This window comes from Poecile atricapillus, chromosome 22, assembly GCF_030490865.1.
Source record: "Poecile atricapillus isolate bPoeAtr1 chromosome 22, bPoeAtr1.hap1, whole genome shotgun sequence".
NCBI lineage: Eukaryota > Metazoa > Chordata > Aves > Passeriformes > Paridae > Poecile > Poecile atricapillus.
In genome coordinates, this window is record NC_081270.1 from 7,314,868 (window position 1) to 7,339,007 (window position 24,140).

Consider the following 24,140-nt stretch of genomic DNA (forward strand, 5'->3'; position numbering starts at 1 on the left):
GAACCCTGAGATGGAGCTGGGAACCCCGAGACACAACTGGAAACCCCAGAAAGGAGCTGGGAACCCCAAAATGGACCTGGGAACCCTGAGACAGAGCTGGGAATCCCGAGACACAACTGGGAACCCCAGAATGGAGCTGGGAACATCGAGATGGAGCTGGGAACCCCGAGACAAAGCTGGGAACCCTGAGATGGAGCTGGGAACATCGAGATGGAGCTGGGAACCCTGAGATACAACTGGAAACACCAGAAAGGAGCTGGGAACCCCAAAATGGACCTGGGAACCCTGAGACGGAGCTGGGAACCCCAGAATGGAGCTGGGGAGTCCACCACGGTGCTGGGAATGGGTAAAACACGAATTACGACCTTCTCCCAGAAGAGGTTTTCCTTTTTCCCTTTAATTCAATCATCTGAGGAAGCCAAGACACGGAAAGAGACCGAGACTGTCGAGAGTATAGAAAAAAAAAAAAGAGTGGGATGGATGGAGGCGGGAATGCCGAGAGGAGCCGGACGGAGGAGGAGGAGGAGGAGGAGGAGGAAGAGGTGGTGAAGCTTCACGTGAGCTCCAGGATCACTGTCAGGGTGAGCGCCAAAACCAGTCTGAAGCCGCGGTGGCCGGGAAGCGAACCTGGAGAGGAGGGAAAAGGGATCAGGAGCTCATGGAGATGTGTCCCGGTGTTTGGGTTCAGAGCAGGACGGGGGCATCAATCCCTCCCCAAACTTCCCCCGGTGGGGTCGGGGGGAGATGAGGGATGGGGTGGGAGGGTCTGCAGGGCCCCTTTTGGTGAGAGGATATTCCTGAGGACACCAGAGAGGGCTGGGAATGGGAAAAGGAGATGGGAAAGGGCTGGGAATGGGAAAAGGAGATGGGAAAGGGCTGGGAATGGGGCAAGGAGATGGGAAAGGGCTGGGAATGGGGCAAGGAGATGGGAAAGGGCTGGGAATGGGGAAAGGAGATGGGAAAGGGCTGGGAATGAGGAAAGGAGATGGGAAAGGGCTGGGAATGGGAAAAGGAGAGATGGGAAAGGGATGGGAAAGGGCTGGGAATGGGAAAAGGAGAGATGGGAAAGGGATGGGAAAGGGCTGGGAATGGGAAAAGGAGATGGGAAAGGGCTGGGAATGGGAAAAGAGATGGAAAAGGGCTGGGAATGAGGCAAGGAGATGGAAAAGGGCTGGGAATGAGGCAAGGAGATATGGACAAGGGTTTGGAATGAGGCAAGGAGATGGGAAAGGGCTGGGAATGGGGAAAGGAGACGGGAAAGGGCTGGGAATGGGGAAAGGAGACGGGAAAGGGCTGGGAATGAGGCAAGGAGATGGGAAAGGGCTGGGAATGGGAAAGGAGATGGGAAAGGGCTGGGAATGGGAAAGGAGATGGGAAAGGGCTGGGAATAGGGAAAGGAGAGATGGACAGGGGTTTGGAATGAGGCAAGGAGAGATGGGTGAGGGTTTGGAGTAAGACAAGGAGAGGTGGCCCACTCTCAGCCCCACCCTGTCCTTCCCGAGCACTTCCATGGAAATCCCAGCGCCACCAGCACCGCTCACCGTTGGAGTCCTCTGGTCCTCTGGGAATATTCGGGTTTTCTAACGGGAAACAAAGAGCAGAGAGGCAATTTTAGGTGGGGAGGAGCCCGGTGAGGACCCTCAGGGGGCAGGGCGAGGCCGCGCTGGGGCCGTACCGAAGACGATGAGGCGCGTGTGGGTGTCGGTGGAGCCCAGCGGGTTCTGGGCGGTGCAGCGGTACATGGAGCCGTTGAGCTCGGCCGGGACCCGCTCCAGAACCAGCTCCTTCCCGTCGTGCTCGGCGCTGCCGTCCAGGAGCCGGCTCCCCACCCGCGTCCAGGTGAACAGCGGCTCTGGGAACACCTCGTTCTGCGGGGGTGAGAGGGGAGCGGGGATGAGGAAACCTGGAGATCATCAAATCCGGCTTGGGGTTGGGTTTTGGTTTGGGGTTGGGTTTTGGTTTGGGTTTAGATTTGGGTTTGGGTCTGGGTTTGGGTCTCCTTTTGGGTTTGAGTGTGAGTTTGGGTTTGGGAATGGGTTTGGGTCTGAGTTTGGGTTTGGGTCTGAGTTTGAGTTTGGGTCTGAGTTTGGGTTTGGGTCTGAGTTTGGGTTTGGGAATGGGTTTGGGTTTGAGTTTGGGTTTGGGAATGGGTTTGGGTTTGGGTCTGCTTTTGGGTTTGGGTTTGAGTTTGGGTTTAGGTTTGAGAGTCTGAGCTTGAGTTTAGGCCCAAGTCTGGCTTTGGGTCTGGCTTTGGGTTCAGGTTTCAGTTTTGGTTTGGGTTTGGTAACAAATCTGAACCTGAGTTTGGGTCTGGGTTGGGGTGTGGGTCTGAGTCTGGATTTGAGTTTGGGTTTGGATTTAGCTTTGAATATGGTCTGGGTCTGAGCCTGGGTTTAGGTTTGAGTTTGGGGTAGAAGGGACCTTTAAGCCCATCCCCATCCCCTGCTACGGGCAGCGACTCCTCCCTCTATCCCAGAGCTCTCCAAGCCCCTCCCAGCCTGTCCTTGGACACTTCCAGGATGGAACAGCCACAGCTCCAGCCAACCCATCCCAACGTAGGGACTGTGATGCCACCACACCAAGCCCATAAATCCCTGGATCTGTCCGTTGTCCTCGGCAGCCGCGGGAATGCTGACCTGGAATCCCTGCACCAGGATCCGCACGGTGTCCCCCACGCGCGCCCTCGTCGGGGTCATGGTGATCTTCGGACCCTTGGGAGCAACTGCAGGGGAAGGGGATGGGAAGAGCCGTCAGCGCCACGCCGCATTCCCGGCACCGGGGCTGCCCTTGGAGGGGTTAACGAGGCTTTGATGGATGATCCCGGCCAGGGGCGACGGCTCCGTGATTGATGGCCGGGCTGAGTGAGAGCGGAATGATGGATGGACACGGTGGGAAGGACCCCCCAGGCTGGAGAGCGGGAAAAGCGTGAGGCTGATGGATGGCTGGGATGGGATGGATTGATGGGAAGGAGTTATTTCCCAGCCAAGACCATCTCCGCTCGGAAAAAATGGCCAAGGAGGATCAGGTTGGTTTGAAGACACAGAGATGGACACCTCAGAGGAGCATTCCCAAAAAATGTGGTCTTTGGTGAGCCTCTCTCAGGTGCTGTTAGCACAGGAGACAACCCCAAAGCCCGGCTGGCACAAAATCCTACGGACAGCGCGGAAAAAATCGGGAATCCCTTTTCCAGACTGGGGATTCTCCTCCATCCTTATGGAGGGACACCACACAGGATCTGCTCCTGCGTTGTGTGGATGTCCCTGATGGACCAGAAGTGGGACAGGACATCCCAGGAACTTCCTGGACTTTCATGGAAGGAGGAGGGGAAATGTGCTTTGGCTGGGTCACCTTTGTCCATCCAAGCTTTTTCCCGGATGGGACAAAAATGGACCTGGACATGACCCCAGCAGAACATGGAGGGACAAAGAGCCACCAGAAGGCTCTGGTGGAGGACACTGGAAGCCCTTGGAATGGAATTCCTGCTCTGGGATGCTCTGCCTGGACATCTCACGGTCCTTTCCATGCGGGATGTGCCCCTCTGGAGCAGGACCGGGTGGGAAGCGCTGAAGATGATCCCACCGCGCCCTGGTTGAGGACAGCAGGCAGCTTTTGGGTTGGTGTTGGGTTCAACGCGGTTTTTATCGGGAATATCTTCTCTTTTATTGGGAAATGGATATTTTATATCTCTTTATAGCGTGTGTTTCTACTGAGGATGTAGGGAAGGGCTTAACGGGGATCTGCTGGGATGGCGCCCAAAATCCGGGAGTGGATGGGCACCCAAGGAGCTCCTTCCAGGGATGATGAAATCCCTGGATTTGGGGACAGGCGACAATGTGGGCTGAGCTTTGCCAATCCAGGTCTTGGACCTCCTGGGCGAGAGCAGCAAAGCCAGGAGGTCTTGGATCTAAACCCGAAGAGCTCCAGGAAGGGGGGAAGTGCAGGATTTCCACAGGGTTTGGATGCTGGGGAAGAGATGAAATGTGAAGATGTCGGGAAGCCAAGGAGAAGCTCTCCAGGAGATGGTGAGGAGCCAACTGCTCCACTTGGCCGGGAGCAAAGCCCAGGCTGCTCCACCTGGCCCGGGAGCATTTCCAGAGGGATGTCCTGAGGCTGGAAAACCCCGTGGAGAGCTCAGCCTCTTCCAGCGGGAGCCAGGAGAGGGGAGGGGAGCCCTCGGCAGGAGATGGTGAAGGATCCATGGATCCCGCGGTCACCTGAGGAGCTTCTGCTCTTCCCGGGGAATGTGGGGAGCCAAATTCCCTGGCTTCAATCCCATCAACCTCTCACAGCTCCACGGGCTGGAGCCAACTCGGGAATTCCCTCCCTGGCAATTCCCGTTGGATTGAGCTTTGTGGCGGCCAGTAAGGGTCAGGGGATGTCTTTGGATCTCCTGGGACTGGGGTGGAGAAAGAAAAATAAAAAAAAAAAGGAAGAAAATAAAAAAAAATTGAGATAAAAGCTAAAAACAGAAAGGGGAAAAAAAAAGGAGAACAGGGAAAAATTGTGGAAAAAGAAAAAAATATTAAAAAGGCGAAAAATGAAGAGAAAAGGTAAAAAATGGAGAAAAAAGGCAAAAAATGGAGAAAAAAGGCAAAAAATTGAGGGGGAAAAAGCCAAAAATGGAGAAAAAAAAGCTGAAAAATCAAGAGAAAAGCCAAGAAATGCAAAGAGAAAAAAAAAAAAAAAAAATTCTAAAAATCCCTCAAAAATGTTCAAAAGCACCAAAAAGCCGGGAAAAGCCCCAAATCCATCGTCTTACCGAGTGTGACCTCGGACTGCATGGGCATGGAGAGCGCCGGGTGCTTGACCTCGCAGCTGAACAGAGCCTCGTTGTCGATTTGGGGGTTGAGGGTCCACGTGAGGGTGGCGCGGGCCTCGACGGTGCCGTCGCTGACGGGCGCGTGCGTGTGCCGGAAGTAATAGATGGGCTCCGCCATGTGCACCCAGCGCGGGAATTCCCGGCTCACCACCGTCTCGGGAATGCTCTCCGTCACCGAATCCCGCTCGGCCGCCAGCCCCCGCGGGGGATCCGCCGTGGGGAAGGGGTTTCCCATTCCCGGCTCGCCGTCGGCCGCCAGGGATTTCGGCAGCTTGGTGTCGTCCAGGTCGCGGTGCAGGAGGTTGCGGGGGGCCCAGCTGCTGGCGCCGGCCGGCGGCTCCGGCAGCGGGGTGGCCTCGATGGGCTCCCCGTCCCGCTTGAAGTACACCTGGAGGGGACAAAGGGGATGGTGAGTGCTGTGGGGGCGTCCCCAGCCTCCCTTTGGATGGAATTCCCTCCCGCCGTCTCTCCGTGGGGAGATGGGATTTGGGGAGCAGCACATGGAGCTGGTGGGTGTCGCCCTGAAAACTCAGCTTTTGAGCTTCCTGACGTGGTTTTGTAAGGACTTTCCCAGGACAGTAACTGTAAACATAGATATGTGTACATTCTTTCTGTTCCACCTCTTGGGATGGGCATCTCTCATGGCCAGTGCAGTGAGAAAGTGTTATCCTGACCATCCAATCCCTGGCCATGGTCAGAAACCTATAAATCCTGGGAGGAAAAATAAACTCTCTCTTCTTTTCACCACACCTCGAGCTGTGTGCGTGTGATCTATTCATCTCCAGCGGTAACAGGTGGGTTTTATGGAGGATGGGGTTTGGTTATTCCGTGTTTCAGTTTTATGGAGGATGGGGTTTGGTTGTTCCCTGTGTCAGTTTTATGGAGGATGGGGTTTGGATGTTCCGTGTGTCGGTTTTACAGAGGATGGGGTTTGGTTATTCCATGTGTCGGTTTTACAGAGGATGGGGTTTGGTTATTCCATGTGTCGGTTTTACAGAGGATGGGGTTTGGATGTTCCGTGTGTCGGTTTTACAGAGGATGGGGTTTGGTTATTCCCTGTGTCGGTTTTACAGAGGATGGGGTTTGGTTATTCCGTGTGTCGGTTTTACAGAGGATGGGGTTTGGTTGTTCCCTGTGTCGGTTTTACGGAAGATGGGGTTTGGTTATTCCCTGTGTCGGTTTTACGGAGGATGGGGTTTGGTTATTCCATGTGTCAGTTTTATGGAGGATGGGGTTTGGTTATTCCAGGTGTCGGTTTTATGGAGGATGGGGTTTGGTTATTCCATGTGTCGGTTTTACGGAGGATGGGGTTTGGTTATTCCCTGTGTCGGTTTTATGGAGGATGGGGTTTGGTTATTCCATGTGTCAGTTTTACGGAGGATGGGGTTTGGTTATTCCATGTGTCGGTTTTACAGAGGATGGGGTTTGGTTATTCCGTGTGTCAGAGGGAAGGGTGATCCCGCCGGGAGCTCACCAGCGGCGCGGGTTTCCCGCCGGACACCACGCACACCAGGGTGAAGTTCTGCGCCTGGTAGCGGCTGAAGGGTGCCGGGGTGTCCGCGGCCAGCACCGAGATGGACGTTGGAGGAGCTGGGAGGGCAGAGCTGGGAGGTCAGCATGGAGTCCTCAACAACCCCCATCCCATCCTCATCCTTCATCTTCATCCTCACCCTCATCTCCATCCTCATCCTTGTTCCCATGCCCATCTTTGCTCCCATCCCTGTCTCCACCTTCAATCCATTCCCTGCCCTAATTCCTGTCCCTGTCCTTGTCCTGTCCTCATGCCCATCCTTTGCCCATCCCCAAATTCATCCCCGTGGGCATCCTCCTCCTCCTCCTCCTCCTCCTCCTCCTCCTCCTCCTCCTCCTCCTCCTCCTCCTCCCTCTCCCCATCCCAATCCCCGCACCCATTCCCATGGCCATCCTCTTCCCCATGTTCATCCCATTCCCTGTTTTCCTTCCTATCCCAACTCCTATCCCTGTCCCAGTCCCTATCCATGTCCCCATCCCCATCATCAAATCCATGCGCATCCTCATCCCTTTCCCCACACCATCCTCACCCTCATCCCTGTCCTTGTCCTCATCCCCATCCCATATCCCCATCCCATATCCCCATCCCCATCCCATATCCCCATCCCCATCCCATATCCCCATCCCGTATCCCCAGCCCGTATCCCCATCCCCATCCCATTCCTACCCCTGAGGATGCCACACCAATCCCAATCCCAATATCCCAATATCCCAATATCCCAATATCCCAATATCCCAATATCCCAATATCCCAATCCCAATATCCCAATATCCCAATATCCCAATATCCCAATATCCCAATATCCCAATATCCCAATATCCCAATATCCCAATATCCCAATATCCCAATATCCCAATCCCAATCCCAATATCCCAATATCCCAATATCCCAATATCCCAATATCCCAATATCCCAATATCCCAATCCCTGCTGTTCCCGCTCCCCGGGACCCCGCCGTGGTTTTCCCCGGATCCCGATCCGGCGCTCACCCATCACGTTGAGGAAGACGTTCCCGGAGGCCAGCACCACCTTCTCCCGCGTGGCTCGGTCGTAGATCCCCACGTGGCACTCGTAGGGACCGTTGTCCGAAATCCGGACCTCGGGAAGGCTGCGGAGGAGGGACAGCGCTCACCCCATCCCCATCCCTTTTTATGCTCAGTAAACCGATGGATTTGGGGCTTTTCCAGGCTTTTTGGTGCTTTTGAACATTTTTGAGGGATTTTTAGAATTTTTTTTTTTTTTTTTTTGCTTTTCTCTTTGCATTTCTTGGCTTTTCTCTTAATTTTTTTTAGCTTTTTTTTGGCTTTTCCATTTTTTGGCTTTCCCCCCCTCCATTTTTTGCCTTTTTTCTCCATTTTTTGCCTTTTTAATAATTTTTTTCTTTTTCCACAATTTTCCCCTATTTTCCTTTTTTTTTTTTTCCTTTCTGTTTTTAGCTTTTCTCTCATTTTTTTTATTTCCTTTTTTTTTTTTTTTTAATTTTTCTTTCTCCACCCCAGTCCCAGGAGATCCAAAGACATTCCCTGACCCTTACTGGCCACAAAGCTCAATCCAACGGGAATTTCCAGGGAGGGAATTCCCGAGTTGGCTCCAGCCCGTGGAGAGGTTGATGGGATTGAAGCCAGGGAATTTGGCTCCCCACATTCCCCGGGAAGAGCAGAAGCTCCTCAGGTGACCGCGGGATTCTTCACCCAGACAAGGATCAATAAAATCTTAATAATTCCAAAAGCTGCGGGAGGAGCTCGGGAATGCTTTAGCAGCCGGAATTCCCGGCTCCTCCGAGGGGAAGGAATTTTGTTCTTGGAAGGAGACGCGGATGGGAGCGCAAATCCATGGCCATGGAATTCACCCACCCATGGAGAGCCAATGGAAAACCTTGGAAAACCTTGGAAAACCTTGGAAAACCTTGGAAAACCTTGGAAAACCTTTGAAAACCTTGGAAAACCTTGGAAAACCTTGGAAAGCCTCGGCACTGACCCTGCCGGGCCGCCCCAGCACAGCAAAAATGGGGAGAAAAGGAGCAAATCCCAAATTCCCAGTGAAGAGGGAAAACGCTGATAAGGACCGGGATAACGCTGATAAAAAATTGGGAAAATGCTGATAAGGAACTGGGGTAACGCTGATAAGGAACTGGGATAACGCTGATAAAGACTGGGATAATTCTGATAAGTAATTAAGATAACGTTGATAAGGAATTGGGAAAACACTGATAAGGAATTGGGAAAATGCTGATAAGGAACCAGGAAAACTGATAAGGAATTGGGATAATGCTAATAAGGAACTGGGATAACGCTGATAAGGAACTGGGATAACGCTGATAAGGAATTGGGATAACGCTGATAAGGAATTGGGAAAACACTGATAAGGAATTATGAAAACGCTGATAAAGAATTGGGATGACACTGATAAGGAATTGGGAAAACACAGATAAGGAATTAGGAAAACGCTGATAAGGAATTGGGATAACACTGATAAGGAATTGGGATAATGCTGATAAGGAATTTGGATAACGTTGATAAGGAACTGGGATAACACTGATAAGGAATTGGGATAACACTGATAAGGAAACGGGAAAATGCTGATAACGCCGGGTCCACTTGGAAAATACTGATAAGGACCAAGGACTGGAATAACGCTGATAAGGAATTGGGAATACGCTGATAAGGAATTGGGATAACGCTGATAGGGAATTGGGAAAACACTGATAAGGAATTGGGAAAACGCTGATAAGGAATTGGGAAAACACTGATAAGGAATTTGGATAACCCTGATAAGGATCGAGATAACGCTGATAACACCAGCTCCACTTGGAAAACGCTGATAAGGACCAAGGACTGGGATAAAGCTGATAAGGAATTGGGATAACGCTGATAAGGAACCGGGATAATGCTGATAAGAAACCGGGATAATGCCGGTAAGGACCAAGGACTGGGATATCGCTGATAAGGACCAGGATAACACTGAAAAAAGATCGGGATAACGCTGATAAGGACCAGGATAACGCTGAAAAAAGATCGGGATAACGCTGATAGGGACGGCTCCTCCCGGGATAAATCTCCAGCTGTGCCCGAACCACGGCAAAGATTCCCCAAAAAAAGAGGGAATAAATAGAGGCAGAACGGAAGGAATAAACCTGGAATTCTGGAAGTGATTCCCACTTGGAATAAAAGCAAGGAGATGCTCCCGTGCCTGTTTTATAAATAAATATGGATCTGTTTCTCCCGATTTTCCCAAGCTTCGGACTTTTCTCCCCATTCCCACCTCCAAAAATCCCAATTTTTCCCACCTTTTCCCTGAGAATCATCAGGAAAACGGGAAAACCCCTTGGATAGAGGCGGGTTCTGCTGGAATCTTTTCAATGGGGCCGAAAATAGGGGAAAAAAATTCCTAAAAATTTGCATTAATAGGGAAAAAAGGACTCACCGCACGGTGGATTGGTAAACGAGGTCTTCCCGCTTCCGGTAGTTTTCCATCTGGGAAAAGTTGGTGGAAAACATGGCATCGAAGGTGAAGATCTTCTGCTTGATGGTGCCGCCGTCAGTGACCTGCGGGAAGCAATCCCAGTGTCCCAAATTTGGGAATTTTGAGCCCGTTTTGGAATATTTCAAAGGGTTTTTATTGGGAGGATTTGAATAAATGGAAATTTGAATAGATTTGATTAAATTTTAATATTAAAATTAAATATTTAAAATTACATATTTAATATTTTTAGTTATTTCGATCTGGATCTATCTGTTTGGCATTTTAGTACCATTTTTACTTTTGGTATTTGGGTATTTATTTGGGTTTGAATAAAGTTGCTGGAATTTTAATCTCGATTAAATATGAAATACATTTTAATGTATTTAATGCGATTAATTAATAAGAATACAATTTAATTATTAAATATTAAATGCATTTAATATCTTAACATGGTGCATTTAAATACTTCCATTACAATTTTATTTTTATTTTTTTTTAATTTAAAAATTTTTATTATCTCATGGTTTCCATGTTTATCCACAGAATCCCAGCATCTTTCAGCTCAGAATTTCTGGATTTATGATGCCCCTGCTGAGGTGAAATCCACATTTTCCATCCTGTTTTTCCATTTTCTAGCTGGGAATTGTTGTTTTAAAATGCAAAGTGGCTTTTTCTAGGACTTGTTTATTCCCTGTGCCTCCCAGCATCTCTGGATTGATCTTCCCTGTTTTGAGGAGGAGTTTTAGGGGAAAAATAAGGCGGAAAATGGGAATTTTGGGGCTAAACTGGCTCCCAGAAGAGAGTGAAAATTCCCATTTTTTAAAAGAAACCAGGACCAGCAGCAGAATATTTTGGGATTTAATCCTCAAATTCAGAATTTCCTGAGGACAAACGCCCAAATCCCCACCCAACACTTGGCTAAAATCCCGCTGTTATTCCTGATTTCCCCTTTTCCTGCTTTTTTATGACGGAAAAGGAGGGGGGAAAAAAAAATCGGTCACTAAAAAATCTCTTCCAATTTATTATCCCAGTCTGAGGCTTTTATGGGAAAGAAATTCCACCCCGGCAGGGATGTGGGATAAAGAAAAGCGGGATAAATGGTGAGAGTTGTAAATCTCTGGCCTCGGGAAGTTTCCAGGGAAGTTTCCAAGGGTTTTTCCTTGTTTTTCTTTGGATTTGGATCCCTCCTCCATCCCAAATCAGCCCTAATTCCAGCCTTTTATCCATGCCCGGGGGAATTTTTTGGGAAAAGAAGCTCCGTAGGGATTTGCAACCCAATGCTTCCTGCTGGGAATCAAAAAAGGAGGATAACTGAGCAGCTTCCCATGGTTCCTGTCCCAGGGGATGTCTCCACATCCAGGAATTTTGGGAGAAGGGACACAGGAGCACATTCCAGGCGCCGCTTCCTGAATTATTCATAAAGCCCAGGAAAAATCCTATTCCTGACAAAACTCGGCCATTCCAGAGGGAGCTCCCGCCTGCTTGGATTTTTGGAATCCCAAAATCCCTTCAAATGAACTTTTGCTGTTCCCCAAAATCCATTAAAAGCTCCGGAGCCTCCCGTCAGGATGCCCAAAGGATCCAAAATCGTTGGGAAGTGATGGATGCGGGATGAAGGGGTTGGAATTGGGATCCAATCCAAGCTCCGTGTCCCGAGGATGGATCAATGGGTTCCCTTTCTCCAAGCAAATGGAAATTGCTCTGGAAAGAGGGAAAATTCCCTGGAGCGCTCCGGGTGTTTGGGAGGGGGGCACAGTGTCCTCGTCAGAACCACCGGGAAGAGCTCGTTATCCTGGAATATTCCAGATTTAGGTTTCTCCTGTTCATTCCCTGGAAAAACCTCATTATCCTGGAAAACTCCTGGTTTCACCTTTTCCTGCCCATTCCCCGCAGAGTCACAACCAATGGGGAAAAACTCCTCATCCTGGAAAATTCCAGCTTTTTTCCTCCCCGTTCCCTGGAGAATCAACCGGGAAAACTCATTATCGTGGAAAGCTCCCGGGAATTGCGGAGCAGCTCCCGGCTGTTCCCGGCCTCATTCCAAGCGGATTCCGCCACCCCCCCTCTCCTGCCGAGGGTTCTTTGGGAGCTCTCCAGGCTCGGATCCGCGTTCGCACCTGTTCCCGGGAACATCGCACCTTCCGGAGGTGTTGGGATTGTTGGATGTTAATTAACGCCTCCACTCCTGGGATGTGTTCCTGTTTATTCCGGGAAAAAAAATTCCCTTTGCTCATCCCGGGAATGCTGGAATTGGCGGCGTTCCGGCAGCTCGGGGGTTTCCCGCTGGGAGGAAAGGGTTGTCCCTGTCCTGGGGGGATCCAGGGGAATTGCTGGAATTGCGGCTGCGGCTGCAGTCTGGGGTTTCTCCGTGGGGTTTCACCCCTGGGATGAGGCCGCTTGGCCTCGGAGCGCACGGATCCCGATGGGATCACCCACCCGGGAGTTAGGGATCCATCCCAGGGGTTAGGGATCTGTCCCGTGGGTTATGGATCCATCCCATGGGTTATGGATTCATCCTAAGGGTTATGGATCCATCCCAGGGGTTATGGATCCATCCCAGGGGTTATGGATCAATTCCAAGAGTTATGGATCCATCCCAAGGGTTATGGATTCATCCCGTGGGTTATGGATTCATCCTGTGGGTTATGGATCCATTCCAAGGGTTATGGATCCATCCTGTGGGTTATGGATCCATCCCAGGTGTTAGGGATCTGTCCCATGGATTATGGATCCATTCCAAGGGTTATGGATCCATACTGTGGGTTATGGATCCATCCCAGGGGTTATGGATTCATCCTGTGGGTTATGGATCCATTCCAAGGGTTATGGATCCATCCCAGGTGTTAGGGATCTGTCCCATGGATTATGGATCCATTCCAAGGGTTATGGATCCATACCGTGGTTTATAACCCCATCCCGTGGGTTATGGATCCATCCCAGGGGTTATGGATTCATCCCATGGATTATGGATTCTTTCCAAGGGTTATGGATCCATCCTGTGGGTTAGGGATCCATCCTGTGGGTTATGGATCCATCCCAGGGGTTATGGATTCATCCCATGGATTATGGATCCTTTCCAAGGGTTAGGGATCCATCCTGTGGGTTATGGATCCATCACAGGGGTTATGGATTTACCCCAGGGGTTATGGATCCATCCCGTGGGTTATTGGATCAATAACCCACCCCCATCCCGTGGGTTATGGATCCATCCCAGGGGTTATGGATTCATCCCATGGATTATGGATCCTTTCCAAGGGTTATGGATCCATCCCAGGGGTTATGGATTTACCCCAAAGGTTATGGATCCATGCCGTGGGTTATTGGATCAATAACCCACCCCCATCCCGTGGGTTATTCCCAACTCCATTCCCCACCAAACTGCCGCCCTTGACTTTTCCCCTCTCTCCCCTTTTCCCTGCCCCTGGAGCAGCTCCGATCCCTCAAACTCCCGGATCTTCCTCTGCTTCCTGTCCAATAAATCCCGGGAAAGAGGAACCCGGCCTGACCCCAATCCAGCCACATTCCCGCCATTTACAAGCGGAATAAATCAAACTCCGCAGCTCCAGTGGCTCCGCCCCGGCTCTCGCGGATCCATCCATCACCTCCAACACCCCGGAGCTGCCACTGGAGCTTTGGGAAGCCGCAAAAATCCGGGAGTGAGACAAGACAGGGAGAAAAACCAGGAAAAAAACCCTTAAATTCAGGAATTCGGCAAATCCTGAGGCGCTCCACAAAAATCCCGACTTCCCAAACCCGGGAAGCTCCCTGGGAAAGGAGCAAGAGGGAAGGAGGGGTAAAAAACTCTGGGAGAAAGGGAAGATTTCTGGGGATAAAGAGAAAAGCTGGGATATTTCCGCCCTTCCCTTTCCCTCCGAGGTTTCTCGGAGCATCGTTGGCTCAGGAGTGGCAGCCGCTCCCGCATCCCTCCTCGCAGGGGGGATTATGCAAATCCAGCCCCAGCTCCCGGGAAATTGGGTTAATCCAATATTACCGAGTGGAAAAGGGAAGGGAAAACCTGCTGGAGATGGCGGCACCAGCAGAAAAAAAAAATTCCTGGCTAAAATAAGAGGGAGACGAAGCCGATCCCAAGCTGGAATTTTGGGTTCGGGGCAGGTTTGGGGTTCTATTCCCTGCCTGAATCCCCTGTCCGGAATTTAGGGATCCATCCGTGAATAACGATAGGAAAATCCATCCCGGATTCCGTGGAAATGTTCCTGTGCACTCAGCACATTCCAACAGCCGGATTTGTATCCATCCTTTCCCTGTTTATAAACCTGGGAATGTAGGGGAGCATTAGGGAAGCTCCTTGTTCAGGACAGGACGAGAAATCCAAGGAAAAATATTCCCAGCTGCTCCATCTGGCACCACCCAGGGCTGTCTTTGCCTCCTCCAGGAGTTTTCCCTGGAAAACCTCAGGTTTCCTTGGATAAAGCCGTTTGTGGTTGGCAGCTTATCCCAAATTCCTCTGGAGAAAGCTCAGGATTGGTGGAGCTGAGGCTGGATCAAGGCTTGGGAACGATGATCCAGGGGCAGCTCCATCCTCCAAATCCTTCCTTTCCCAAATAAAACCGGGCTCCAAATCCCCCCTTTCCCAAATGAAACCATGGGATGAGGCTCCCCTTTCCCAAATAAAAGCAACATCCAAATCCTTCCTTTCCCAAATAAACCTGGCCTCCAAATTCCCCTTCCCAAATAAACCTGGCCTCCAAATTCCCCTTCCCAAATAAACCTGGCCTCCAAATTCCCCCATCCCCAAATAAAATCAGGAGCTTCCCTCTTTTTCAACACCCCAGATTCCCAAAGATTTTGGGAACGGGGAAAGTTTTTCTTTTCCAAAGCTCTACACGAAGAGCCCCAAATCCCGCATATCCCAAATTTTCCTGATTCCTCCCCTTTTCCCATCATTTCCCACCCTCTGAGCTCTTGGCAGAGCTGTGCCAAGCCTCCAAATCCCATCCCAGCCGAGCCATCCCTAAATCCAGCTGGCAGCCACCCCAAAACACCCGGAAAAATCCACCCGGAGCCCTCTCCACCATCCCGAATCCATCCCGCCTCCCTCTCAGCCGCATTTTCCGCCTCCCTCCTCCCTGGAATTGATATTCCCATCAGCCGGAGCTCCGTCTGCTTTTCCTGCCTCATCCAGCCTTGACCTTCTGTTCCTGAGGCTCCGCATTCCCATTCCCGAGGCGTCGGAGCTCACCCGGTACCAGACGATCTCCCGCATTTTCCCGTCGGTTTTGAAGTTGCATTTCAGGGTCACGGCGTCTCCCACCACCACCGGGGGCAGGGGCTCGATGCTGACGGTCAGATAACCTGGAAAAGTGGGGAAAAATAAGGCAGGAAAAGAGAGATGAGCTCCAGGGAAGTTTGGAGCGGGAATTCAGTCGCTGTTTCCCAGGAATTTTAGGGATTAATGCCAGGGAAAGCCCTGCTGGGTCCCCTCACGGGGATGGATTTGGGCCGCCCCCAGCGATCCCCAAAAAGTCCAGATTGAAGGAGATCCTTCCTGAATTCCCAAAATCCCGCTGAAAATTCCCGTCCTTCCCCCCAAACCGCTGGCTTTGCCTTGGGCTCCGTTGTCTCTCCCCATTCCCAGCCCTCTGCTTCCAGAAAACTTCCCAAATTCTCCATTCCCCATGGGAATGGCTCCAACAGCTTCCCCAGAGGATGAACCATCCCCATCCGGGATTCCAGCTCCTCACAGCCGGATTCCGAACCCATCCTCGAGCCAGAGGGAAAAATGGGAGCCAGGGGAGATCCATCCATCCCTTTTCTCCCTCTTTTCCCTGGATTTGTTGGGAAATCAGGAGCAGGCAGCAGGGCAGGGAATTGCATTCCTGGTTTATTTATTCCTGCCTTTCCCGCCGCTGTTGGGAATTGATGAGCCGGGCAAATCCCAGCCTTTTCTCGGCATCCTTCCCTGTCTGACACCGGGACAAAAAAACTCCTCATCCACTCCAAATTCCCTTTTTTTAAATTTGTTTTTCAATCCCTCCTCACACCAGGCGGAAAAACAGCCGGGAAAAAGTCCGGGAAACAGGAGCAGCTTTGGAAACGGGGCTGGAAATCAGAGATTTCCCCCTGAGAGGGGAGAAGGTGAATTCCCAGGATATTTTTTGTGCCTCCCGGGCGGTGATCCGAGGCTCAGCATTCCTTGTAAAACAACTCGGAGGTGTTTGTGCCATAAATCCCAGGCACGACCTGCGGGAGAACACGCTCCGGGAACACGTGCCGGCTGCGGCAGCAGGGCAGCGTGGCCTGGAATATTGAACACCGGGAAGAAAAACCCGGAAAATCCCGTTTTGCGCTGCTTTTGGGGGGCTGCGGGAACAGCGCTGCACAAGGAAATACGGGGGGAAAAAAAAGTGGCATTTTGGGAATTTCTGGGGGTAGGTTAAATCCCTTTTCAGCCCCAAATGATGCTTGGAGTGAGGGGATTTTGATGTTGCAGCCCGGAATCCTGGTTTTCCTCACCCAAATCCTGGCCAACATTCCCTGCCCGGTGGGGCCGGCGCCTTTCCGGCCTCTCCCTGCCCGTCCAGGGTTTATTTTTGTTCCTAAAGCGGGGATTAAATCCCTGCGATTGCCAAGGCTGCGCGAGGGCCCCTTGGATTCGGGGCAAAGGAAAAGGCAGGAACGGGAGGAGGAGGAAGGAGGGAGGGAGGGAGGAAGGGCAGCCGAGGTCTCTCCGTCTGCCCCGATTCCCCTCGCTCGGCTTTTGACATTTCCGAAGGCTGGGATGAGCAACAGGCACGGGAAAACCGGCGGGGGGATGAGCAAATCCTTGGATCCGCCCCAAGGAGATGGGGATGGAGATTCCGTGCCTGCGGAAAAGCTCTGCCTTTCCTCGGAGCCTCCGGCTGGGATCGCGGCTCCCGCCTGCCCCCGGATCAACGGCAGATTAAAGAGAGCCGGGGCAAAGCTGGAGCAAAGATTGGATTTTCCCTCCTGTCTGTGGGATCCAGGAGTTCCCAATGCAGTAATTCCAGGTGTTTTCCATCCTTTTCCCCACATTATTCCCTCCCAGCCAGGTGCACTTCCCTGTGAAAGGGATCCATCCCCATCCCAGTCCAACCGCAGTGGGAATCGGGTTTTTTACTGTGGTCCGTGGGATCCAGGAGTTCCCGATGCAGCAATTCCGGGTGTTTTCCATCCCTTTCCCCACATTATTCCCTTCCAGACCCTGAGTTCCCACGGGAAGCGGAACCATCCCCATCCCTGTCCAGAGCAAAGACTGGATTTTCCCTCCTGTCTGTGGAGATCCAGGAGTTCAGGGAGAGGAATTCCCAGATGTTTTCCAGCCCCTTTCCTGTGTTATTCCCGTCCAGACCTGCGCGCTTCCGTGGGGGACAGAATAATCCCCATCCCAGTCCAACCGAGGTGGGAATCGGTTTTTCCCTCCTGTCTGTGGGATCCAGGAGTTCCCGATGCAGCAATTCCAGGTGCTTTCCATCCCTTTCCCCACATTATTCCCTCCCAGCCCGGTGCACTTCCCTGTCAAAGGGATCCATCCCCATCCCAGTCCAGCCGCAGTGGGAATCGGGTTTTTTACTGTGGTCCGTGGGATCCAGGAGTTCCCGATGCAGCAATTCCAGGTGTTTTCCATCCTTTCCCCCACGCTATTCCCTTCCAGACCCTGAGTTCCCACGGGAAGCGGAACCATCCCCATCCCTGTCCAGAGCAAAGACTGGATTTTCCCTCCTGTCCGTGGAGATCCAGGAGTTCAGAGAGAGGAATTCCCAGATGTTTTCCAGCCCCTTTCCCCGCGTTATTCCCGTCCAGACCTGCGCGCTTCCGTGGGGGACGGAATAATCCCCATCCCAGTCCAACCGAGGTGGGAATTGGATTTTCCCTCCTGTCTGTGGGATCCAGGAGTTCCCAATGCAGTAATTCCAGGTGTTTTCCATCCCTTTCCCCACATTATTCCCTCCCAGCCCGGTGCACTTCCCTGTCAAAGGGATCCATCCCCATCCCAGTCCAGCCGAGGCTTTTGGTGGTGTTTGAACCATTCCCTGATTTTTGGTGGATTTTTCATTTCCGAGAGAGCCGAGTTTGGGGTGGCCCCGGCCACTCCCATGCAGCAAACCCATCCATCCAAGCGTTTTTCCAAGGAAATCTCTCTCCAATCCCATCTTTTGGGCGGCCAAAATAAAACCAACCCCAAAATGGGAATTTTTTCCCCTCGCTGCTCCCTCCACGTGCTGGAAAACCACTCGGAGCTGGCATTGGGAGCAGCTTCCGCCTCTATTCCTGGGAATTCTGGCTTGGCTGGGCTTTAAATCCCGATATTTGGTCCCTAAAAACACCACAGGGATGCTCCCGAGCTTTTCCTGCATGGAAAAGACAGAGCTCCAGGATTTATACTGCTGGGATGAGGATCCCACGGAGAGCCAATGCCGGAGCCCCAGCTGGGCCTGGAAGGGACGGGAAAGGGAAAATCCGAATGTTCCAAGAGCTTCCCCTGCTCAAATCCAGAGCAAAACCAACCCAGAAGTTGCGGAAAACAAGGAGGGAAGAGAGAGAGGGAAACAGATGCCGAGTCCCCACAGGAGCCGGCCAAGGATGCGTGGAGGGGAGGGGGAAAAGCGGGAAAACAAAGCCAGGCTCTGGAAAATCCAGCAGGAATCCAGATGGAGCCGCCCGGACCCCGCTGCTCGGCCGCGGCTGACGCGCGAATCCCATCCCTCATCCTCCCCTTCCCTTCGCTTCCCGACAGGGAACAACTGCGAGGTGTCAGCGCCGCTCCCAAGCCTCCCTCGGCTCCCTGGGTTTTTTTTTTTTTCGGGATTGACCGAGGAGAACAAAGCGGCGGTGACGGGAACGGCTGGGCGGGAAGAGCTCTCCCGAAAGGGCTCCGAAGGAGAAGCCCATCCCAAATTTCTGTCATCCCTTTTATCAGCGTTCTCTTCTCAGCCTCGCTCCGCTTCCCCTTTGCTCTTTTCAATCCGAGATTTTTTTCCGGAGAAAGCCGGGAAGGCCTCCCCCGGATCGGATTCAGCCCTCTGGAAATTCATCCCTCTGATTAGACGGCAACCCTGGGGAGGAGAGGATATTTTTGCTGGCAATCGCTGGGAATTCTGGCGCCGTCCGGTTCGAGGGGGATTAAAAAAAAAGGGAAAAGGGAAGCGGGGGGAGGAGAGGGGGGAGGGAGGGATAAAGGAAATGTCCTTTGAAATCGGGAGTTGTGCGTCCATAAAGGAGAACATCGGGATGAGCTCAGCGCTTCCAATCACAAAAGAGCTCCCAGGGATGAGGCAGGAATTGCTCCGGCCCTGGAAGTGTGGGATGCTGGACAAAAATCCCGTTTCCAGCCCTTTCCGGCATTCCCTGGGGATCTCTGCCCACAAATGCAGCCGGACACTCCATGGGAATGGCCAGGGATGAAGCACAAGAGGCCGGAATCCCTCAAGGATTCCTGGGAATTAAATGGGTGGGAATGTCCCAAGGAAAAGCCTTGGAGTGATGGAGCCAAGAAATCCCAGCACCGCAGGGAGCCCCTTCCACATCTTCCCCTTTGGATTCCTTCCAGAAGGAAAAAATTCCTTCCAAAAGGGAAATCCTGGATTTCTTCACAGAGATCCTCCAGTGCTCTCATTCCCGGATTTCTCATCTCCCAGTGCTTCCCAAAAATCCGGCTCCAAACCGATGGAATTCTGGAAGTGGATTGGAAGGGACCTTCACGCTCATCCCGTTCCATGGGCAGGAGCTCCTCCCTTTATCCCAGGTTTCTCCAAGCTTGGACAAGGGCGGGGCAGCCTCAGCTGAGGATGGATTTTCCCCCTTTCCATGTCCCCAAAATCCCATCCTCATCCTTTTAGGGATGGTCCTTGGAAGCGGCAGCAGATCCGAGCAGAACAGGAGCTCGGGATGGAGCCGGAGGAGCGGATTCTTGGGATCCAGCGGCTCCATCCCCCTCTGGAATATCCCCAGCCCATCCTCAAGGAGCCGGTGACAACACAAACACCTCCTCATTTTAATTAGCCAGTGATTAACGAGGCTTATCCATAATTCCCTCCCATCCCTCCACCTCCCTTTTCCAAGCCAGGGCTGGGATGGGATGGGAAAACCGGGAGGGAAGAGGAAATCAGACCCCAGCACTCCCTGAACCGGCGGATACCCCGCAATTCCCAGGATTTAAGGCGAGCAGATGTTTTGCCCCTTGAGATGGGATCTAAAGGGGTTCAAACCCCCCTGGAAAAATCCAGGAGCGCTCCTGCAGATTCCAGGGACGGCGCCTCCGGATCCGGGAGAAGCCAACGCGCCCCGACCGGCGGCGCTTTGCGACATCTTGTCCATGAAAAATTCAGCAGCTCCAGTTGTTCCTGGGAACGCAGCAAATTCCTTCCTGCTCCCTTCCCGGCTCCGGCCATGCCTTATTTATGGCATTCCAGGACAATTTACAGTCGGAATATGACGCTGCCTCTCCTTGTTAACCCGGGAAGGCTCCGAGGGTGAAGAATTCCCGGCTGGCCCCATCCAGAGCGGCGGAATTTTGCTGAATCCGGAGCTTTTCCTCCTGGAAAGCTGCGCTGGGGTTTGATTTTTTATTTAAGCGGGACTAAGCGTTTGGCACGGCTTTAACGGCAGCCAGGGAATGGGATGTGACAGCCGGAGTCAGGACCGTGCTTCCAAGGAAAATGGGCCTTTGGGAAGCAGGAAAAATGGATCGGAGGAGCCTTGTGCTGAGTTTTCCTTGGATATTCAGCTTTGCTTCCCAAAAATCCACCAGCTCAGTGCCAGAGGGGTTAAACCTCCCCAACCCCTCCAGCGCCTTCCCAAAAGTCATCCCGGATTTTGGGAAAAGGGCGGCGTTCCCTAAAATAAACCCGGGAAAGTTGGCGTCACCCCCGGGTTGAGGAGGAGCCCGGCTGGCAGGGAGCAAATGGCATTAATCCCGGAAAATGGGATATTAACGGGCCGAGCAGACAATTAAGAGCCGGTAATTAAAATTCCTCTTCCCTCACAAACATCTCATTAGGCGCCGCTTCCCTCCCTCATTTCCATAAGTGGGAGGGAACGATTCCGCAGCTGGATCTGGAATTGTTCCTGAGGGGCGGCTGCTGGACCAAACCAGCTCCTCAGATTTTAGGGATTGGGGGGAAAAATGTATGGAATGAGCAGGGGGAGGTCCAGGCCACACTTTGGGTCCGTTTTTCTCTGATTCATGGGATGCGTTCCCTGCCGGATCCCGTGGATGCTTCCCGAGCCTCCTTAGCTCTTTGTGATGGGAATCAATGGTTGGGATCGATCCTTGGGATCGATCCTTGGGATCAATCCTTGGGATCGATCCTTGGGATCGATCCTTGGCTTGGATTTGGCCTCTCAGCCCCTTTTAAATGAAGATGAAGTGAGGGAAGCGCGTCATGCCGGGGCCGCATTCCCTGGGCAAAGCAGGTGGGAATTACGGAAGGATGGAATTTTATGGATTCATTCGGCCCGGAGAAGCTGAGGCTGCTCCATCCCTGGAAGCGTCCAAGGTCTGGTGGGGCTTGGAGCAGGTTGGGATAATGGGAGGTGTTCCTGTCCGTGGCAGGGAATGGGATGGGATTTATCTGATCCAACCCATTCCATGATTCCTGATTTTTATAAAACATGGATAAAATCAACCCCAAAACCACCTTCCAAAGATTCCTAAATACAGTCGAGATGGAATTTTTACCCACTGTCTAGCTTCCCTTTTTCCCCTTAAATCCCAGATTCCTCCTAAAGCAAATATCCCAAAGAAAAGATATCCCAAGACATCCCAAAATCCCCATGGGAAGCATCCCCAACACCACCCGAGGGCTTCCTGAGGATTGATGCTGGTAGATCTTCAGGAAAAATCCATTTTTCGGCCAGTTTTCTCCTCAGGATGAGCTCCTGAGTCACTCTGACCTTCCGGAGGGGTGGGATCGGCTCTTTCCAGCTCCCAGATTCCAGCGGCTCCGGAAGCGGCAGAGAAATGAGGAACGAGATCCAAACGGATCCCGCCGGGCTAAAAACGTCCCAAACATTCCGGCTCCACGGGATTTTCATCACCTCAGCACGAGAAAGGATTTCAGATGGAAAGGGAGAGTTTTGGCGCTTTGGGAGTGGAAAGGCCACGGGAAATTTGGGATTTGGGAGCCACCCGCTGCTTCCATCTCCCCAATTCCAATTTCCATCCTCTTTCCCTGTCCAGTTTCCTTCCCACAAGGATTTGGGTCCAGCTCTCTCCGTGCCCAATAAATCCCAGGGAAACTCCAGCGTTTTCCACCTTCGCCTCACGCCTCCGGACAAACAAATCCGGGTGGGATTGAGCTGTCGGAATCGGCTCCGTGGCTCCAGCACGGGCTGGAATAAATCCTCCAACATCTTCATCCGGCTTTTTCCAAGTTCCTCGGAGCCGTTCCGGCTCATTGGAGCACAGGATGAGGGAGCCCGTTCCTGGCTCGCCGTCGATTTCGCGCTTGTTCGACATCTCCGGCACAAATCCACAGGGAACGCGGCGTTCCAGGAAAAAGATGGATGTTGGGAGGGAAAACCGTGACGGCTCTGGCTGGAGGGAGCCCAGGCCCTGCTACAAACTCCCGGAACGGCCTTGGAATCGTTGTTTGGATGTTCAGGGGACCCCCTCATCCTGAAAATCCGGGGATTTCCTGGATTCTCTGAGAAGTAATTCCACGGTGGGTCCAAGTGGCTGGAATTTCCAGCACTTTTTCAGCAGCCAGGGATGCTGGAAAAGTCAGGATTTCGGGATGGAAGCAGGAAAAACAGGGTTGGAGGGAAGCGACTGCCGCCGGAAAATCAGGATCGGTTGGATTTGGGATGTACGTCCCTGGGATAGCTGGAACAAAACCAGGGTTGCTGGAAAACTCAGGATTTCGGGATGGACACAGGAAAAACAGGGTTGGAGGGAAGCGACATCCTTCGGAAAACCAGGATCAGTCGGATTTGGGAAGTATTTCCCTGGGATGGATGGGAATTATCTTCTGTTTGGGACAAAATTCCAACACCCCCAAAAATGAAACCCCTGGAAGAGAATCCCTCTCCATGAAAACACACAAAGAAGCATCCAAGACCCTTCCAAGACTTGGGAAACCCCTCCCAATCCCAAAACTCCTTAAATCAACTCTGTCCAGGCGCAGCCGGGGTGGAAAAGATGGATTTTCCAAGCCCACGCCGCTTATCAGCGGGAATGTGGTGGCTGCATTGATATTCCCGGTGATTTATTGGATTTGATCCCCCTGCCCGCACAGCCTGGGAGCGCAGGGCCGTAAATCACGCCTGGAATATTTATCTCCGGATGGGAATGACGTTTAGGAGCTTTTACCGAAGTGCTGGGAAGTTTTATTTATTTATAACTTTTTCCCCCCCTCCTTTTCCACTTCCAACGTTTCCATGGAATCCCTCGGCCTCCCGGCGGTGCTGGAGGGGGGAATATTTTATCTCCACGTCTTCATCCCACTGATATTCCCATAAAATAAAATGTTGGACAATCTGCTGGAGCTCCCGCGGCTGCTTGAAGCTGTCGTTGGGATTTTGGGAAGAGTTTGGGATGGGTCAATGGATTGGGATTTTGGGAAGAGCTTGGAAGGAGTTGTGGGGTTGGGATTTTGGGAAGAGCTCGGGATGGGTCAATGGGTTGGGATTTTGGGAAGAGCTTGGGATGGGTTGTGGGGTTGGGATTTTGGGAAGAGCTTGGAAGGAGTTGTTGGGTTGGGATTTTGGGAAGAGTTTGGGATGGGTTGTTGGGTTGGAATTTTGGGAAGAGCTCAGGACGGGTCAATGGGTTGGGATTTTGGGAAGAGCTTGGGATGGGTCAATGGGTTGGAATTTCGGGAAGAGCTTGGAAGGAGCTGTGGGGTTGGAATTTTGGGAAGAGCTCAGGACGGGTTGCTGGGTTGGGATTTTGGGAAGAGCTTGGAAGGAGTTGTTGGGTTGGAATTTTGGGAAGAGCTCGGGATGGGTTGTTGGGTTGGAATTTTGGGAAGAGCTCAGGACGGGTCAATGGGTTGGGATTTTGGGAAGAGCTTGGGATGGGTCAATGGGTTGGAATTTCGGGAAGAGCTTGGAAGGAGCTGTGGGGTTGGAATTTTGGGAAGAGCTCAGGACGGGTTGCTGGGTTGGGATTTTGGGAAGAGCTTGGAAGGAGTTGTTGGGTTGGAATTTTGGGAAGAGCTCAGGACGGGTTGCTGGGTTGGGATTTTGGGAAGAGCTTGGAAGGAGTTGTGGGCTTGGAATTTTGGGAAGAGCTCCTGGTGTGTCCTTGGATCAGGATTTTGGGAACAGCCGGATGTTTGTCATCATTTCTCCTGTCCCTTTAACCCCTTTCCCTCACTATCAAAGGATTTTCCCAGACTTTCCATT

The 24,140-nt window shown here is 52.1% G+C and overlaps 1 protein-coding gene across 1 annotated transcript in view; it reads right to left on the reverse strand.

The window, feature by feature from the left end:
- Positions 1 to 417: 417 nt before the first annotated feature.
- The window catches only part of IGSF21 (immunoglobin superfamily member 21), a 36,909-nt gene continuing 13,186 nt past the window's right edge, over positions 418 to 24,140 (reverse strand). The window contains exons 2-10 of the mRNA XM_058855163.1: positions 15,013 to 15,125; positions 9,774 to 9,895; positions 7,340 to 7,458; positions 6,294 to 6,409; positions 4,760 to 5,207; positions 2,637 to 2,722; positions 1,676 to 1,868; positions 1,542 to 1,580; positions 418 to 627 (exon numbers count right to left, since the gene is read on the reverse strand). Coding sequence (XP_058711146.1) covers positions 554 to 627; positions 1,542 to 1,580; positions 1,676 to 1,868; positions 2,637 to 2,722; positions 4,760 to 5,207; positions 6,294 to 6,409; positions 7,340 to 7,458; positions 9,774 to 9,895; positions 15,013 to 15,125 — 1,310 coding nt within the window. The 3' untranslated portion in view covers positions 418 to 553. The remainder of the gene's footprint in view (positions 628 to 1,541; positions 1,581 to 1,675; positions 1,869 to 2,636; positions 2,723 to 4,759; positions 5,208 to 6,293; positions 6,410 to 7,339; positions 7,459 to 9,773; positions 9,896 to 15,012; positions 15,126 to 24,140) is intronic.